Here is a 19,259-nt window from a genome sequence, read left to right as displayed (position 1 = left end):
TGTACTCTGCATATAAGTTAAATAAGCAGGGCGACAATATGCAGCCTTGTCATACTCCTTTCCCAATTTTGAACCAATCGGTTGTTCCACATCCGGTTCTTACTGTTGCTTCTTGACCCTCCTACAGGTTTCTCAGGAGACAGGTAAGGTGGTCTGGTACCCCCATCTCTTTCAGAATTTGCCAGAGTTTGTTGTGATCCACACAATCAAAGGCTTTAGCGTAGTCAATGAAGCAGAAATAGACGTTTTTCTGGAATTCTCTTGCTTTCTCCATGATCCAGCGAATGTTGGCGATTTGATCTCTAGTTCCTCTGCCTCTTCGAAACCCAGCTTGTACTTCCGGTAGTTCTCGGTTTGCATACTGCTGAAGCCTAGCTTGTAGGATTTTGAGCATAACCTTGCTGTCATGTGAAATGAGCGCAATTGTACAGTAGTTTGAACACTCTTTGGCGTTGCCCTTCTTTGGAATTGGAATGTAAACTGACCTTTTCCAGTCTTGCGGGTTTTCTTGACAAGAATACTGGAGTTAGTTGCCATTTCCTTCTCCAGTGGGCCACATTTTGTCAGAACTCTCTGCCATGACCTGTCCGTCTTGGGTGGCCCTACACAGCATAGCTTATGGCTTCACTGAGTTACGTAAGCCCCTTCGCCACAACAAGGCAGTGATCCACGAAGAGGCTTTATGCACATACTAACCTTCTAATACATGGGCAATCTGATTCAGCAAGTGAGATCTGTCTGCAGAAAGATTTCTACCTGCTGGTTATTTTGTGCCATGAGGAGAGTTGCATGCTGTCTGCCAGTCCCAAGGATGATCAGTTGTGATCAGTTTCCAGGGTATGGTTATGTTTGCAGGCTGAATCCAGGAATCACCATTTGTTTGATTCAGATTATCAGAGTTGATAGTATAGATTATCTGATTTCTGTTTTAGAGGAAGAGAGATCCTCCTGTGCAGCAGCATGCATATGCTCTTTTGCTTTATGCAACAGGGTTTGGAGATGTGACATTGAAGCTTCACATGCATTTACCTAACACAGCTAGCATTGCTGAGGTTTGGCAGCATCTTGGACCTTCTGTGTATTAAAGCTATGTGAAAAAATTGCTTGATGCTGAGGAGTTGGTATGCTACCTTTATTTTCACATTTGAATCCTTATTATAATGCTAGTTGCATTTTGCATAGTTCTGACTGTAAAATGTGTGGTTGGTATCGGAGTATTCTGGAACAACCCTTCTATAGCTCCAGCAGTGGGTTTGTTCTTGGGCCCCAAAATTCATTCACAATGGCAAGCATCTACCCCACCCCCAAGCATGGAGGATAAAAATTGTGATTTTTTGAAAACAGATGAATATAAGCATGTTAACTGTACAGTTACTGCTCAGATATGAGTATTGATACTGTACCTACTAAAGATAGGCATTTCATTTCCACCTGAAGAAAATAAACTATTCTAGTCTGACCAGTAACTATCAAACCTTGCTTTGACCTACCAGTCATGGGCTTTTACTTCGTTTTTGTGAGGGCAAGCCTGGGCCAAGACTGAGTGAAGCAGAAAGGAGCAACACAGGAAAGAAAAAAGACAAAAATGGCCAGTATGGATCTGCCTGTTATTTCACGGGTGCTTGTCAAAAGCAAGACCCTATATGGGAATATTTTAAAGACATTCCCTCTATAGGTTAAAAAAAAAAAAAAGCATGCAAAATATATAGTGATACAGAGGTGCAGAGCCTGCTTGTACGAATGAAACAGTGTAAATAATATTAAATTTAGTTGCAAATTAACATGGTTTAGCTGTCAGAGTTGCACCATTGTTCAGGAAATATATGGAAAAGTTTCAGTTGGACACTTTATTTAAATCAGTGGTTATATTTCCCTTTTTTCTTGCTGATTTAAATCATGATCAGTGATTTAAATTGCCTTGATTCACATCAGTCCTCCCTGCCTCCAAGTGACTGTGACCGAGCTTGGTGTGTGTGGGAACTACTCTTGCAACTGTGGCGCATTTCTGACACATTCAGAACTTCTTGGAAGTGCAGCACAGCATCTGTGAATTCCCTCCCCAAGCGTGGAAGAAGAGCTTGTATTGAGGAATCATCCCTAACATCACACTGCATTGCAGAGATGTTTGGAGTGCCTTAGATGTTTACTATGACATTGGAGGCAAGGCCTTACCTTTCCCCCTTGGGAAAGGGGCAGAGTCTTGGTGGCCATAGGTTCTTGCTGGCTAGAAAGGCCAGACATAATTGATCAGAATCTGATAAATTATTTAAAAGTTTCAAATGGTTACATAGTCTTTTTTTTAAAAATGGGGCTAATGAGGAGTGGAGCCCACACATACCAGAGAACCTAAGAGAGGTGGGGGTCCTCATATAACAGTGTTTAGAGTAGTGCAATGAGAAATTCTTGGAGCACACTGGGTGCTTGAAAGTTTCTGCAAAATGGGTGATTCTTCACCTTGAGAAGGGACCTAGGTCACCCTGAGCAGGGGCACTTATTGAGCTGGTAAGTAGACTTGTGGGGGCCAGAAACACCAATATTTAAATGCTCTTGCTGGTTATTTTGGTGTATATTGATTATGACATGCCACCATTATGGACCCTTTAACAGTAGCATTCATAGTGTAATGGCAATGCAAGTCTTTTACAGGATCATTTAAATAACGTTTATACTTTGAAATTGTAAGGGTAAAGTCTTTTTCTTGAACAGCTTTTTGGAAGCACAAGCTTTTTTTGTTCTTGAAGATCAGAAGTTTCGACTTACATTTTAGATTAAACACAGTTTAGCATTACATCTGAACCCTAAGCTGTGGTTAATCATAACTATAGTTAATGGAAAGTCAGCTTCATAAATCATGGTTTGAAGTTCCCACTAAACAAAGTTTGTTTAATAGTTTGGCATTTTGGGCCGGCAAGCTGCAGGTAATAAATGAAAGTGAACATTTCCAATCTCCTCCTTGCATCCCTGCTGGAGGTGGGGATGCATGAACTCAAGGCTCACTGCGGCTTATTGTCCTCATGCTAAACTGTAGTTCTGAATGCAGCCACTGTGTACTTTTAGAATTTAGGGGGTTGTTCCTGTAAATTTTAGTTACCTAACTTGAATGCTGGAGAGAGGATAGGATAATTATCCTAGGGACAGTCCTATAGGGATAGGTGGCCGCCTCCGAACTCTAAGGTGACTGCCTACCCAATGCAGGGTGGCTGGAGCGTGGAGGGGATCTTTGCCTCTGAGCTCCAGCCGCCCTGCATTTGGGGCTAGACGGCTGATTTTGGCTGTCTAGCTGCAGCGCTTCAGAGCGGTGGAGTGGCCAGCCGGATGATGCATAGCAAGCATTGTTCTTGCCTTTCTGAAGTCCCCTCCTCGCTTGCGGGAATGCCCCTTTCCTCCCGCTCTGCTCTTATGAGTGTGGAGCCCGGGATGATCTGCACTGCCTACGAGGCAGTGGGGGGGGGAGCGGGGAGGCAGTTTGGGGGGAACTGACCTCAGAGTGCAGGCTCCGAGGCCAGTTCCTTAAAATCAAATAATCCTATGGCCATCCAGCTGCTGTCGAGCGGTCATAGGATTGCAACCCTAATGGAATGCTTTCATAATATTCTTCTGTGAAGGAAAAAAAATAAGAAAAATTGGCACTTTAGTTAATGCACAGTTTAGTAAGCTGAAAATATGGTGGGTTTGATAGGGAGAAAATCTGCATTATTTGCATTATTGATTTTTGTTCCTTTTAATAGCTTTATACCTGGGACCTGAGAAAGCTATACGGAATCCCTAAAATGAAGAGATACCACTAACAGTAGGGTGTTCATAGTACTGTGAATGAGAGCGGGATTATAGATTGATCTGAAATTAATAATTATTAAAAGGTTGAGATAGTTAAATATGTGTTACTGATGTCTTTAATTTGTGAGTGCAAATGCTTGTTCAAATATTGACTGCCAACAGTGTTGGATTGTGTGTAGCCTGAAAAACAAAAGGCAGAGCACATATAAAAAGGATTGTGTATTTTAGTTTTATTTACTGTGACCTAAACTATTTTAATACATTTCTTTCTTGCACTTAAAGTTATAATGAAAAGGAAAACTGGATATTTTTGGATTATGATGGCCTCCACTGGTTTATGATCTGGTGGAATACGAATCCTTTAACATTTATACGGATCTGAGTTTTAATATCCAGGAAATATGTATTATTGGGCCAGTTTGCACAAACAGCCCACTGTTGTGCAATGCTGGTGACCATTTTGAATATTAGGTATCCAGCCACAGCTTGTTGGGCACAACAGGACATGCAGCAGTTGGGCATTGAATATTTAAATCCTGCCCAGCATGCAGTGAAGCCCACCGTGGCTTAATTAAGCCACGGTGGGCTTTTTGATCATGCAAACAGGGTCATTGTAAACGTAGCAATTGTCCTCGAAGTTAGGTTTTTTATAGGAATTGTTCTCATAATTACCTTTATTATATGGAAATATGGTTTGGGCCAGACACCTTGCAAAAAAGGAAGCTGCTGTTTCTAAAGATGAACTTAGTTTTGTGATCACATACATTCACTGCCACAATTGCAAGAATAAACCCCTCTGAGGACATTGGAATATGTAACAATAGAACGGTAAAAGCTAACTCCCATTTCACTCTGTAGTTTTTTTAAAATACCATGGTAATTATAAGTGCTGGTGAATAAAGAGCAATCAGATTTTATCTAAACTTGTCCTTTAAATAGATGAGCAAAATTCTGTTTTCACTTTGTTTAAAAATTGACAAGGCTCCAATGAGAGTTCATTTTTATTAATGATGTGCATTTTGAGAAGTTGCAAAAGCTGCAAAACTAGGTGTTTGTTTGTTTTTTTTAATGAAAATAGTTACAAGCAAGGCTGGAAAAATACTTCAAATTCCAGGCATCAGAATCCACATCTTAGGCTCAACATCAAATTCTTAGGAACCTGGATAATCTGGAGGAAGGAGGATAGGGATAACCAAACAAAATATTGATACCTAGGAATTAAAATACTTTTCCAGCCATAGTTTAGGCCACAGCTATTTCTTTCAGTAAACTCTCCCCTAAATAACAAGCTAGCACATGGCCATCAGGCACAAAATAATTTAGGTTTCCCACCATTCTTTACATTCAACATGTATTTCTAGATGCTGTAATGAAAATGCTGGCAGACTTTATTATATACAAACTGAACAATCTGGCCCCTTGTTTTATTTATAAAGGTTCAATGTATCTATGCCTGCCTACTTCATTCTGCAAGGGAGTGTCAGAAAGGCCCCGCATTCGCCGAGCCGTGAGTTACTGCTAACTTTTCAGATGTGTTAATTACTGTGGAACCAGGGACTTGTGTATTTAAAAGAGAGAGAGAAAGGGAAACTGGTGGGAAAATATCCCAGTTCCTCAAACCCTCTGCTGTAGCAGGCATGAATTTTAAAGACAACTCTAAATTTTCATTAGTATAAAATTATTAAATCTAGAGACCTAGCTTCTGAAAACCTATTGTTGAACTACTCTGAAGCTGTTCTAGTTTGTAAATTACTTATCTAATTAGCCTCTAGATAATTTATTTTTAAAACAAATGTTTAAGTGGAATACAGCCCATCTGAAAATGTTACACTTTAGTTCTGTATAGGGCAGATAGTTAAACTGGAAATAAACAATGGAATGATTAAATCAAGGATCTGGAGTGTAGAACCACTGCAGAGACTTAAGTTGCCTATTTCAGGCTTATTGGAATAGGATAATGACTGCATTTGTAACAGCAAACTTCTCTACCCTCTGAGGTGAATGAAGTTGGGATAGTTGCAAACACATTCTTGTCCCAGCAGCTCTTCTCTGCTTCAGTAATTCACCAGTAGGTTTTCCTTTGACATAATTATAATTTAAGGGGTAAATTAAAAAAAATGAAAAACATGAGTTGTATAACTGCTGCTGCATCTGCAGACTCCTTTTCAATATGAAATAGTAACTATTCCACTATCCCTTTTCTTGAAGGAAAATAAATCCTGCAATAAATCGGTAGCCAGGTGTTGAGTTTATCATTTAGACCTAATATTTCCAACGTTGTTCACAGATGTGATTGATTAGACTTGCAATTGGACTTCAATGTGTGGTAAGCAGGCTGATGCTTTTGTGTTCATAGAAGTCTCAGTTTGTCATTAATGCAGATGTAATGTGTTCATCTTATGGGGTTTCAGCTCTCTTAAATAATGCTGCTTGTAGACATTTTTATTTCTTCCAGTGTTCTAGGTTTATAAAAACACTTCAGTCTGTGTTGAACCTGCTCGAAGTAAAAGCATCTATGCCATAAATAAGGTTTTGAAGAAATGGCAGCTGGCATTCAGTAGACACTCAAGAAATGTTTAGTAAATGCTTGCAAGGCTATCCATGCTAATGCCAAATGCAGTCCCCATTAATAGGAACAGAAATCTGTGACACCTGTACATATGTTTTAGAGGCAATGCATTGTCATCCAGTGTAGTTATATTTCTATATTTCTTGCATTATTTTAATGTTGGGTGGTCCATAAAATAGTTACCACATGTAATCCATTACTGAGATTAAAATAGTATTCAGTTTCTAATTTATTAGATTCTTTCTGTGTGAAATGGAGAACAGTCCTTTGAGCTGTAGTGAAACAATACTAGTTTATATAATGTTCTATATCTGTCTAATCAGAAATGTGTATTTCTGTGTTACAGGAGATACTACCCGTCAGCGAATCAAATTCAGTGATGACAGAGTATGCAAAAGTCATCTTCTCAGTTGCTGCCCTCATGATGTCCTCTCTGGAACGGTGCGTATTTTATATTATTCTTTGGCAGTAATCTCTTCCCTATCAGCATTTTTGTGAAGGCATGTCAAGATTTGAATGCAATCAGCAATCATGTCAATTTCTATGCAATTTTATCAGGGTTAGTAGTATTAAGACTCTGAACAACACAAAGCCTTTCATTCCAAATGTTCTCAGGCATTCAGAAATGTATCTTGGGCCATTTGTACATATACTTGGTCTGTTTGAAAGAGGATGGTATTTCACTACTCTAAATGAAAAAAATTGGCATTAGTGTCTAAATTTATATTCTTGGGATCCACTTTATTTTCCAGACAGTAATTAAGAGTCTAAGTTGTGTGTTGTCACACAAGTTGAATGCTTTGCAGATGACCAGGACCTATAATGGGCAGGGAACTGGTTTGGGGTGTTGAATTGGATGACCCTCCCACCCAACCCTCCATGGGCCGAATGAGGTAAGGGGGCAAGGCCATGCCCCCTGCCATTATTTGCTTCCCAGTAGACATGCTGGGCGCATCCACCTGGCACATCTGCCAATGAACCGTGTTGCTGTGCATCAGCTTCTTCCATTGGGGGAGGCCAGCATGCAGTGAAAGAGGGTCCCACTTGAGTTGGCAGCTGGAGGAGTACTCCAGCCGTCAGTTGTGCTGGGACCCTGATTTGCTGCATGCTAGCCTCCCCTGTTAGGGGAGGATGTGCAGTGAAGCTGACCCAACTGGGTCATCAACCGCTGGAGGACTACTCCAGCCACTGGCTTAGCCATGAAGCTTCAGCCACACAGCATCTTCCCCAATGGATAAGGTGAGTGTGGGGCTTTGCCTGCTGTTGCCTCAGCCCCATGGGGGAAACATGCAATATGTGAACAGATTTGGCTGGTGGGAGCAGCTCCTCCCAGTGCCGGCCGAGTCCCTCACTAGTCACATCCCCCGCAGTGCTCACAGGGGAATCCCTGTCCACAATATTTGCAGAGGAATCCCTGCTGTTACCTCTGATCACAGAGGGGGGCCCCCGCCCCATGGAAGAATCCCTGAAGGCGCCATGAGCCAGAAGAGTAACCCCTGTCGGCTGGAATAGGTTCTCCCCTATAACAAAGTTGTCAGCATCTAGAAATAGAGCTCTTACACTAACAGAGCACATCCTGTCAGGCATAGCCAGGGTGTTGCATAAAAAATGTAAAGACTTAACATTAAAATGTGGACTTTTTCTTTAATCTTGAAATTGTTCTTTATTTTTTGTTTAGCTCGTGGTATTATTTATTATTTATTTATTACATTTATATCTGGCCCTTTTTCCTCCTTAAGGAACCCAAGGTTTTGCTCATGGTATCACTTGTAAGAAATTTTCATTACACCTTGATATACCTGGGGCCAGATGAATTTGCTTTAGGGCAGAATTACTGTACTACCCAGCCCTCCATGGGCCGTATGATGTCAGGCAGGCATAGCCATCCCCCTGACATCAGTACTGTGGCCATGCCCACTTGACGACATTTGCCCCCAGCCCAAGCACCGACTTCCACTTGGGCCAGGGCCAGGCTTCAGTGTGTGCAAGCTTCCCCAGTTAGGGAACCCCTGTGCACCGCAAAGCCAAGCCAGACCAACCCCTTTTGCTCCTTTGGTGGGAAGTGATGGAGACTAGCTCAGGTCTACCCTTTTTTTGCACATCCTGTCTCCTTCCTGCAATGGGGGAAGGAGGCAGGGTGCGTAAAGGAGAAGCGGCTGAGTCCCCTTTGCTTTTCTCAAAGTGGCACTCTGCCACTTTGCTTATTCCATCTCCTTCCCCCATTCCTGGAAGGAAGCAGGGCATGTGAAGGTGAAGCGGCGCCTGCCACTCCTGATCTCCACTGCTATCGCAGGTCAGAGTTAGCAGTGGGGACGAGAGGGGCATTGGGACTTGCCCGCGCATGGGGACAGAAGCCACTTTCCCCAGTGCAGGCAAATCCCAATGCTGCCACCTCTTATTCTCTCACTGCTATCTCCTGTCTGAGATTGGAGATAACAATGGGGGTTCTGCATCGCAGGGAAGTCCCCACTATTATCTCAGATTGGAGATAGCAGTGAAAGGATTCCTCCAGGGGGCAAGGCTGAGAGCCTAAGCCCTGCACCCTGCAGAAACCCCAAGAAGCTGTGCCACCCAGATTGGGGTGCCCTATGGGCCAGATTAGGTGTGTGGAGTGGAGGTTCTGCACCCCTGCTTTAGGGTTTATATCTGGCCTGAGATTGCCAGTTGGCCAGGCCTGTTTTAAATTATTTTTATATCTTGGAAATGGTTTTCCTCATAACAATTTGTACATGGAATTTCTTTTTCTAACAAGGATTATCACAATGTTTGGGGGGGAAAGCTTAAAGCGTATTTCCCAGGTTTCTCAAACCAAATCTTTGGGGTATAGGAAGTATCCCTATAGTACCACTGTTAGCACAGATTGAGCTTTTTCTATTCTTGGAAGTTGGGTTCCACTGGTGTTTCCATTGTACGCATCACAACTGATAAGCAGGAGTTCAAATATAGTTTCCTTTAAGAAAAATCCTTGGATGACTGAGTGACAATGTTATAGAACCCTCAAGGAGGTGGAAAGATCAATAAAGTATTAAGCTTTGATTCAAGCTGTTGGAAACCTATTAAGAATTAAGTTGCAGACTGTGTGTCTTGAAGCACCACAGGAAGTTGCTTGCTATTTCACAGGAAGTTGACCTTTATATTTCTGGACTCAGTTGTTGCCAAGGTCAATTCGCACCCTCAGGAAGGGATATCCAAAAAATCCTATGACTGCTGGGACACCCCCCAGTATGTCTGGATCCAACCTAGAATGTATAAAAATCCAGAATTTTGTTTTTAATATGTACTGATGTGAATTTAGAAAAAAAAGTAGTACAAAATACTATATCAGCGTTTATAATTTGAAGTGGTTAACTATTGTTTCAACTTCAATTCCAGTTTGATTTGGCAGACATTTCAAACTGTGGTTCAGCGTACTGTTTTGGTTAAAAAATAATGAAACAAAGTCCCCCATCAAATATTTAGCAGTCATGGAATAAGAGGAAACGTCCTGTTATGGATCAGTAACTGGTTAAAGAAGAGAAAGCAGAGAGTAGGAATAAATGGTAAATTCTCCCAATGGAGCGAAGTAAATAGTAGTGTCCCACAGTGGTATTTGGACCAATGCTTTTGAACTTGTTCATAAATGATCTGGAATTATGAGTGAGAAGTGAAGTGGCCAAGATTGCTAATGACTCCAAACTATTTAGGGTGATTAATGGTGCAGTCCTATGGGTTGCGCCCTGGATATTTGTAACTCCCCAGTCTTGGAGGCTTACGAGTATCCTATGCAGAGAGGGAAGTGCCTTGTGTCTCTTGTGCTGCATTTTAGCTAGACAAGTGATTTTGCCTGTCTAGTGGAGGCTTGGGGGAGGGAAGGAGGCTGGGGCAGTGAACGCAAAAAGCGTTAGCCAGCCGCCCCAGCCTCCTCTCCACCCCCAGGGATGTCTCCTTTTCCCCATATCCATGCTCCGCTTACCAAGCACGGAGGGGTAGCTGGCGCGGTTCTCTCTGTGCTGGCTACAAAGGGGGAGCTGGCGAGGAGCACAGTTTCCTGGTTCTGAGCCCTGTCCTCGAGCACGGAGCCAGGAAACAGAAAAATCCTAAGCCCCCTAGATACTATCTAGAGGACATAGGATTACTCTCTAAAAATGGGGGTGGGGGATTCTGAGGAGCTCCAAAAAGATCTCTCCAAACTGGAAGAATGGGCATCCAAATGGCAAATGCAATTCCGTGTAAGCAAGTGTAAAGTGATGCACACTGGGGCAAAAAAAAATCCAACTTCAAGTATAACCTGATTGGATCTGAGCTAGCTGTGACCAATCAAAAAAGAGATCTTGGGGTTGTCATGGATAGCTCAATGAAAATGTTGATCCAGTGTGCAGCCACTGGAGGAGCGGTGGCGGTGGAGGCAAACTCCATGTTAGGCATAATTAGAAAAGGAACTGAGAATAAAATTGCCAGTATCATACTACCTTTATATAAATCTATGGTGCAACCACACTTGGAATACTGTGTACAGTTCTGGTCACTTCCCCTAAAAATAAGATATTGTAGAGCTGGAAAAAGTCCAGAAAAGGGCAACTCAAATGATTAAGGGGCTGGAGCATCTCCCCTATGAGGGAAGGTCACAACAGCTGGGCTTGTGTAGCTTGGAAAAAGGGAGGGTAAGGGGAGACATGGTAGAGGTGTACAAAATTATGCATGGTGTGGTGAATGTGGACATGGAGACACTTCTCTCCCTCTCTTATAATACTAGAACCCGGGGTCATCCCATAAAGCTGATTGGTGGGAGATTCAGGACAGATAAGAGGAAGTACTTCTTCACACAGCGCATAGTTAAACTATGGAATTGGCTACCACAGGATGTAGTGATGGCCACCAATTTGGAAGGCTTTAAAAGGGGGTTAGACAAATTCCTGGAAGAGAAGTCTATCAGTGGCTACCAGTCTAGATGGCTATGTGCTATATCAGGTATCAGAGGCAGTATGCCTATGTACACCAGTTGCTGGGGAACATGGGTGCTGTTGCACTTGCGTCCTGCTTGTGAGTTCTCAGTTGACAGCTGGTTGGCCACTGTGTGAACAGAATGCTGGACTAAATGGACCCTTGGTCTGATCCAGTATGGCTATTCTTATATTTTTAATCATAATTTGGGCTAGCTTTTGGTTTGGGGGTGGTTTGGCTCCAGTTATCTGTGGCCTTTGAAGACAGGCGTGTTCTCATTTTCTTATAATGAAATGTATCAAAAGTTGTAGCTTGATATGTATGGCATGAATTTTTAAAAAATATTTTCCTTTGGGACAAACAGAAAAGAAAGAGAAAATAAAACAAAGATGTAGGTCGAGAAATGAAACCAAGTGGTGAGTTATTGTCAACATTAGCAATATGTTTGTGGTCTCACTTTGTCTGGTTTATAGCAATATACATTCTTTTTCCTGTAGTCTAAAGTTGTACGGCCCAGTAACAGTTCTACTCTGTAATATGAGAGAACTATTCTGTCTAATACCACTTCAGACCACAGGGCTTTGGGTGGCAGCGGGAGGTCATGATTGACTGGACTGCCGTATTTTTTTAAAAAATTAAATCCCTGCAGATAAGAAAACTAGATGTTGTTTAGAAAGTTTCTAGACTACCTTGACGTACTGTGTAGGGAACAGTTTTACCACATGATTAACTGTTTGTTAAGAATGGATCTGAGAAATACAGAAGGTGAAAAGTAGAAAACAGTGGGGAAGCAGAAAAAGGATGGGTGAGGAAGAATAATGCAGGGTGGGGAACAACCCAAAGGAGTTTGCTTTTCCCAGCAGAAGATAAATAGCCAGTTTGAAAAAAGGGAGTGGGTACTATCCCTTTTCACTACAGAGTGTTGTGCCTCAGTGGTTTAATGATAATCCAGGCTCTGTAGCTGTTAAGTTATGAAAAGCTCTTCTTTCTAAAGGCTGTATATTAAGTTGCTGATTAAAAGATTAGCTCAGTTATGTAGGCAGGCCTCCAGGGTCCAGGCAGTGCACTGTGCAGCAGTCTCCCAGCATCCAAGCTCTGAAGTAAGTAGCTTCACAAGACTAGAAAAAAGAATCTGATAGCAAAGGACTGAATGGTGTGGGAGTGTGCGAGAAATTGGCTGTGATTTTTTATTTATACTTTATACATTTTATCATATTACATCCTTCAGTGTCAAGTGATCTAGGAAGATCTTATTATTTTCCCCCGGCCCTTTACTATTTTCCTCCCACTTATGTCGTAGGCTTTTTTGTCTATTAAGGTAAAGATATAATATTATAAACATGTTAATCAAGGGGCTATAAGTTTTGGTAACCTTGAGAGGCAGCTAAAATCTATTCTTGCCCCAATCCAGCCCCACCCCTACCTAGGAGAAAGGGCACAATCTTATCTTTGACATACTGAGCTTTAAAGGCACTCCGAGTGCCTCAGAAGCACAGTATGACATCAGGAACAAGTCTCTCTGCCACACACAAGGAACTCATGTGGAGGCTGGGAGCTTATCCCTGCATTCATATTGACCTTTGGGAGTGCCCCCACATAGCCACATGACTACGGGGGCAATCTCCAGCCAAACTCAGGCATGTGGTAGTGGTTTGCAGGAGCAGGGAGGGGTGCTTGCCATGGTGAGCAAATCTGTGGACGTCAGTATTACATCATCTTGGCTGCACAAATCAGTACTGTAATCTGAGTCTTGGATCTAGAGAAGTACAAGGCTGCTTTTGCTTGCATATGGTGACTTTTTTGTGTTTCTCTGAATACATCCTGGAAAGTCCCTCCAAAGGTTGGGAGCCCTCCAGAGTAGCACCCTGTGTGGCACAAGAGGCTGCTGCTAGATGGCAAAATGGACTCCTCTCTCCCCCACACCCCATGTGTGCACCAAAGCATTGTGTCCATGTTTATCTGTATCCAAGCTTAAATATTTAAATTTTCCAAAATGCATAGGAACCAAACAAATTCAGGAGTGCCAAAACCATTAGTAATCATCTATTGGTCTCAACAGAAATCAAACTGGAACATCGAAAGTCACAGCTGAACATGATCAAACCAGATAAAGCAATGATTTTGCTCCTTGCTACAGTTCCCAAGAATCTTAAGAAAAAAAGGAATGACAGTTAAACAGCTTCTTATGTTTGTAGTGTAGGCACACCCTAGTCCCAGTCCCTCTAGTAATTTAATATCAATTTTATGTAACTAAATATACTAACAAAAAGGAAGAATGGTCCAGTTGTGGCTGCGGAGCTGAATTGGACTAGAATTCATTGCATTAGTAAAGATTCCAAGTAAGAGAGAATTGTGGATCTTAAGGTCTATATTAGTAGCTAATTAGTAGATCATTAGTTTTTAAGGATGTACTTGATTAGTTATATAATACTGAGCCTGAATTGTATTTTTTTCTATTAACTTTTTAACTGTTAAAATGAATAATAACACTTAGGTGTGATAGTTTTAGTATATTTCGCAAACTGTTTCAGTAACTTGGGATGCACGGCTGAAAAAGTACATAGGGCATACACAGTCTGTCATACTATTCCATTACTTTTCCAGAGTAAGATTCTGAATAGAGTTTATTGGACTTGAGTGTTCTAGTTAATGTGGAGCTACTGATTATCAGAATATTGAAGATGCCAATCTTTCACAGACATCCCTCTTTCATCCTTAGATTTATACCAGTCAAATTCTTACTGCTTTTTCAAGACAACTAATACAGAAATCCTATCGTCTTTAAGTCTGTGTTCATTGGCTGTAAGCAATGGCTTTCAGTTATTTGTATAGCCGCCTTTAGCATCTATTTCACAATGCATTTGATATAACATGGCTTAAATGCTACTGTGCCATAAGGCACCGATCCTGTTCAGTTTCCTTTAGATGCTTGTATTTATTTCACTGAGTTGGTACTGAGAGTCCATATTTGAAAAGGGAACTTGTGTCACCTCTTGTGTATTGTTCTAATTGTTGTGAACTGCCCAGAGAGCTTCAGCTATTGAGTTGTATAGAAATGTAATAAATAACTATTTCCCCTTCAACAAACCATGTCACCTGGATTCGACATGACAAGCCATGCCCAGGCAGGTGATTAGGCAAATGGTGTCCTGTACATGCCATGATTTAAATAAGCCACTCGTGGCTTATTTTGATCATGCGAACTAGCCCATTATCATCTTATTTGCCACAGCTTATTGTTAGTGGCATGCTTGTAGCATGGGAAAACATATCCAGGGTTTTTCAGCTTTTCAGGTATTATTGAATGTGCTGCTAAGGCTGCACCATTAAGGCTGAAGCTCAAACAAATATTTATCTGCTCTTCTAGTTTGTTGGGTTTGTGGATACTTCAGTGCAGACTGGGTTAGAGCACTTATTGTGGGAATAAATCTGTCATGTTCTAATAATTTCAAGTGGATTATTTTAAAGGTTATATAAATTACTCAAAAGTGGCTTGCTATATCGTATCAGAACAGAATATGTTCTATAGTCACTAATTATGCAATGTATCCATGTAAAATTCTGCTTTTATCTTTTCAGAGGATGGACCTTGGAGAATGTCTGAAGGTGCATGACTTAGCATTAAGAGCAGATTATGAAATCGCATCCAAAGAACAAGACTTTTTCTTTGAGCTTGATGTATGTTTTGCCTTTGAACTATCTCCACCACATAAAGGCTAAGAAATAGAGAATGGGGAGGGTATCAGACTAGTATGTGGTGCAATTGTGTTTTTAAAAGCCTTAATTCTATTGCAGCAACTGCCAAACATTTCAGAATTTTTTGACTGGACCTTTATGAAAAGCTTACAGTTCTATACAGTTCACAAAATTCAGCACTTTTGGCAGTTGTTGGAGTCCTTGTTATCCCCTCTCTCACAGGCCCAAAGTCCAAACCATTTTTCTCAAAATAACATTTGCATTTGAGGAGGAACTATTCTGGAGGATTGCCTTCTGTTCCTTTGACACATGTTAAGTTCAGGAATACACAGCACTTTTTTCTCCACGGGGTTGCTTTCACTGAAGGCATGGTAGATGAAATGTCTTAAGAGTTCTTCTTGGCTCCACTTTCTATAGTAGGAATAGCAAACAATGTCCTCTTGAGAAGTGGAAGAACAAGTCTTACTCCTGTAACATTCATACAGTGAGGAGCTAGGGTTGCCATCCCCAATATAGTGCCCGCAAGGCTCTTGCTGCACCCTGCTTGCCTGGACATCCTCATCTGAGTGGGCAGCAGTGATACTTCTGTATGGGAATCTGTTAGCTCCTATCCTCCTGAGAGGGCAGCCATTTTAGAATCCCCAGGATTCATTGCCCAACATCATGCAAGAGACAATGGGAGCTAAGTGGTTCCCATAAAGGAGCACTGCCACCTGCTGAGGTAAGGGTGTTTGGGGGCGGAGGGGAGAAGCGGAGTGATGGTGGGGGAAAGTGGAACAACTGTGAAGCAGGGTAAAGCAGAGCAACAGACACTGGAAGAGAGGAAAGAGAATGGAGCAACAAGGGGGTGGCATGGGAGGTTAAGAGAGTGGGGGCACTGAGGAGAGCAAGAATGGGGTGCCAGGAGGAGAAGAGGGGCAGAGAAGGGGGTGCATGCGCGCGTGCGCACTCACTCAAGTTGGATCTGGTAAAACATATGCTTGGTGGAAATATGTCCAGATTGGTAAGAATTACATTTGTGTATGTATGTTCATGTGTCTGTATGTGTGTGCATGTATGAAGGCAGGTACATATGCAGCTCTGACCCTGCAGCCAATCCCAAAACCAGCCCTTGGGACCAAAAAGGTAGGGCACTTCTATCTAAACAGGTGAATGTTTGAACTAGCTTTCAATGTGATCAGTACAGGAAAGAGTGTCAAATACTTAACATCTGCTTGTTACACTGAAAATTCACATTCATGTAAATATGGTCTTAGCTGTATTTACTTTAGGAACTCCCAGATAGCATAGATGGTTACTCAAGTGGAAAATTTAGAATAAAGAACAGAAAACAACCCAAACACATTTTTATGTTAAACCAGCCATTGGTGAATTAACTTTACCTTATGAAGAGATGCTTAATTCTGGTAGTGGTTGTCTTTTGCTTGGTGCTGTAGGCAATGGATCATCTGCAGTCATTCATTGCTGATTGTGATAGAAGAACTGAAGTGGCAAAGAAAAGACTGGCAGAAACCCAAGAAGAGATCAGTGCTGAAGTTGCAGCCAAAGTAAGCTTTTAACACTCTTACTCTTCAGGGCACTCGTTTGTAATTCTTCTAGCTTGGTTCTTTAATAACTATTATTTCTACAGCAAGTCTTTACTGTACAACATTTAACATAATTATCCCACTTGTCTCCTTATTCATCTTGGTAACCCTCTGATGTTATTAGCAGTCCCATTTTGCAAGTGCTGAACTACAGGTGAGAAAGGACAACATGCACAGAGCTATGGGATTTGGACCTAAGCTTTACTGATCTGGATCCAATTCTCTGGCTCTCTTGATTTTAGTGATTTTTTTATATATGGATTGCAAGCTTCTTGACTCACACTGAAAATCAATGCATAGGCTTTGGAAGAAAGCAATAAACTCAAGATGCAAGAGCAGGTTTTGAGAACCTGTACACACTGAAATTTTCTTGCTTATGAGAAGGAGAAGTTGAAAGCCTTTTCTTTTTCCCTTAGAGGGCAGGAAGAGCTTTTGGGGTTGTGCAAGTAATATAAGAAGGAATGGAACACCCACCCCTATGCCAGTGTCAGCTCAGTTTCTGAGGAGATTATGAATGGCCAATTTGCATGTGATGTTGATGTTTTATATTGACTTGTAACAATTGACTTGGGGTATTTTTTCAAGAAGTGGGTAAATACCATAGACAAATTCTGGTGAAAATGCATAGTGAACTCTTCGGCTGACATTCTTCAATTCTGAGTGCAATTACTTCTAAGCAATTTGTGCCAAGAGCTATTTAGCTCAGGAAATGAGAGGCTAGTAGTCAGTTTTTGTTTAGAAACCATAACTGGGCTTTCGTAATCTGTGATTTTAAGACATCATATAATTCTATACTAACAGCAAACTCATTTACCAAGTGCCTGTTCTTATAGGGCCAAAATGGCACCACCCACAAACAAGAGGGGAGTTACCAGCATACAGACATACAAAAACTCTGAAGGGGAAAACCCCAAACAGCCCTAGGAAGACTGAGTATGCTCAGTGGCCGCAAAATGCTGACTGGAGGAAAAAATGGAAAAATGGGGGGCCATGGAATGGAATGAAGTATCCTGGAAGAGAGCATGGTTGGCCAACTGGAACACTGAACAGGAGCACCCCACACTGAAACATTTTGTTTGAGGTCCCACTTGTTGCTTATATTGTAGTGGCTTCTGCATATTTCTGAATTCTTGTATTTGTATTACTTTCCCCTCCCTAAAGGCTGAACGAGTCCATGAATTGAATGAGGAAATTGGGAAGCTGCTTGCCAAAGTCGAACAACTTGGAGCTGATGGAAATGTGGAAGAGTCACAGAAAGTAATGGATGAAGTGGAGAAAGCTAGGGCAAAGAAGAGAGAAGCAGAGGTAATCTGAATTTGCGTTCTTTAGCAGTTGCTTTCAGTTGGTCTTTGGGTGGCAAGGTTAAAACAGTGGCCCTTAGCTTAATATTTTTTCAGTTCATATTATCAGCAGACTAATTCACACTGGTAGCATACAGGGAGATGTTTTAAATTGCTTTAACTATATTAATTGTCCCTAAAACTCCAGTAAATCTGCATGTGAATTAACAGTTTGGGTGATTTATATTTATTTCTAACTAATCCTACTTCTTACCAGGCATGGGGGAAGGCAGAAGTTGTGTGAGGCACTCATACTGCTGCTTCCCTTTCTGGAAGCCTGGTGTACCATGAGAGAGAAGCCCCTGTTTATGCCAAAAGTCTTTGGGAAGAGTTTTTTGCAAAACAACTATTCTGCAAAACACCAGTGCAGAGTGAGAGATTGACCCCCATCTCTCCCCTCCATATCATCTGCATGTTCCAGAGGATTCTCGGAAGGGAGGGGTCAGTGGTGACAACAAATCCTGTCTGGCTACTTAGCCAAGCCGAAGGTCGTGATTATTTACAGAAACAAAAATCTCATCTGCAGTATCAATTCAGTTTTTCAGCTTTCTATCTAGTTACTATAGGATTGCTTAAGTTCTCCCTGAAAATGCTTATTAGCACGATTTATGTATGTAGTTTTTTCTCTCCCCTATCCCTGTGCACATACCAGACATTGTTTAAATGAGTTTTAAACTGATTACATGTACTCTAAAATGGTGGCTCCTCACAAGCTTTTCTTCACACCTCCTGCTGCCACAGTAAGGGGGATCATGCACAGGGAAGGTAATCAGCTATTCCCATCCGGTGCAAGGTGACATCCATCATGAGTTAACTCCTCCTGGTGCCCAGGACAAGCATGGAACATAGGACCAGGCTTTTTGCCTTGGTCCTGGCCTTCATGGCACCTCCCAGCCAGGTCATTCCTTGCCTCTGCCTAGGGCAGAACTAAATATCTTAGTGGAAACTAAAGACAAGAGGAAGGGTAGGCATGCTTCTTCCAGGAAAGATGAAAGGAAACCTAAGAGGGCCCTTTGTTTATTTTGTACCTGCAGGTCCCTATTTAACCCATTCTTTCAGCTTTGTAACTATAAGTTCTCAAAATCTACCTAGTCCCGAACCAGATTCAATCCTTTACTCAGGGCAGAATAAGTCCCTCCCAATCCTCCAGGACCCTCGCCAGTAGTTCTGACTTCTCTTCCTGCATGTGTGGGAGGAAGGCTGCAACACTTCCTTCACACATGGAAGCAGACAGCACGAGACACCTGGACTCTAAACACTATTCAGCACAGATATTTTCTGGAGTTTCATCTGGAGGGGGTGGGGAGCAGAGTTTTTCCCCATCTTCTAGGTTTGTCCACAAGCAGTAGCTAATGTCTACAACAATTGCTT

The 19,259-nt window shown here is 41.8% G+C and overlaps 1 protein-coding gene across 6 annotated transcripts in view; it reads left to right on the top strand.

The window, feature by feature from the left end:
- LUC7L2 (LUC7 like 2, pre-mRNA splicing factor) overlaps positions 1–19,259 on the top strand; it is a 37,765-nt gene that overhangs the window by 9,646 nt on the left and 8,860 nt on the right. For 3 of the 6 annotated variants that reach the window (XM_084810045.1, XM_084810043.1, XM_084810046.1), the window contains exons 2-6: positions 5,214–5,284; positions 6,693–6,787; positions 14,846–14,944; positions 16,399–16,509; positions 17,710–17,853. In XM_084810045.1, coding sequence (XP_084666171.1) covers positions 5,227–5,284; positions 6,693–6,787; positions 14,846–14,944; positions 16,399–16,509; positions 17,710–17,853 — 507 coding nt within the window. In that variant the 5' untranslated portion in view covers positions 5,214–5,226. Of the gene's footprint in view, positions 1–5,213; positions 5,285–5,985; positions 6,104–6,692; positions 6,788–14,845; positions 14,945–16,398; positions 16,510–17,709; positions 17,854–19,259 lie in introns of those variants that run through there. The other 3 variants (XM_084810047.1, XM_084810048.1, XM_084810044.1) reach the window with 3 other exon arrangements.

Source organism: Heloderma suspectum, chromosome 7 (genome assembly GCF_057233095.1).
Source record: "Heloderma suspectum isolate Gila_16-S chromosome 7, 16-S_ref, whole genome shotgun sequence".
Lineage (NCBI taxonomy): Eukaryota > Metazoa > Chordata > Lepidosauria > Squamata > Helodermatidae > Heloderma > Heloderma suspectum.
The sequence above is the reverse complement of the archived record's forward strand: the minus strand, read 5'-3'. Positions and strand labels throughout refer to the sequence as shown.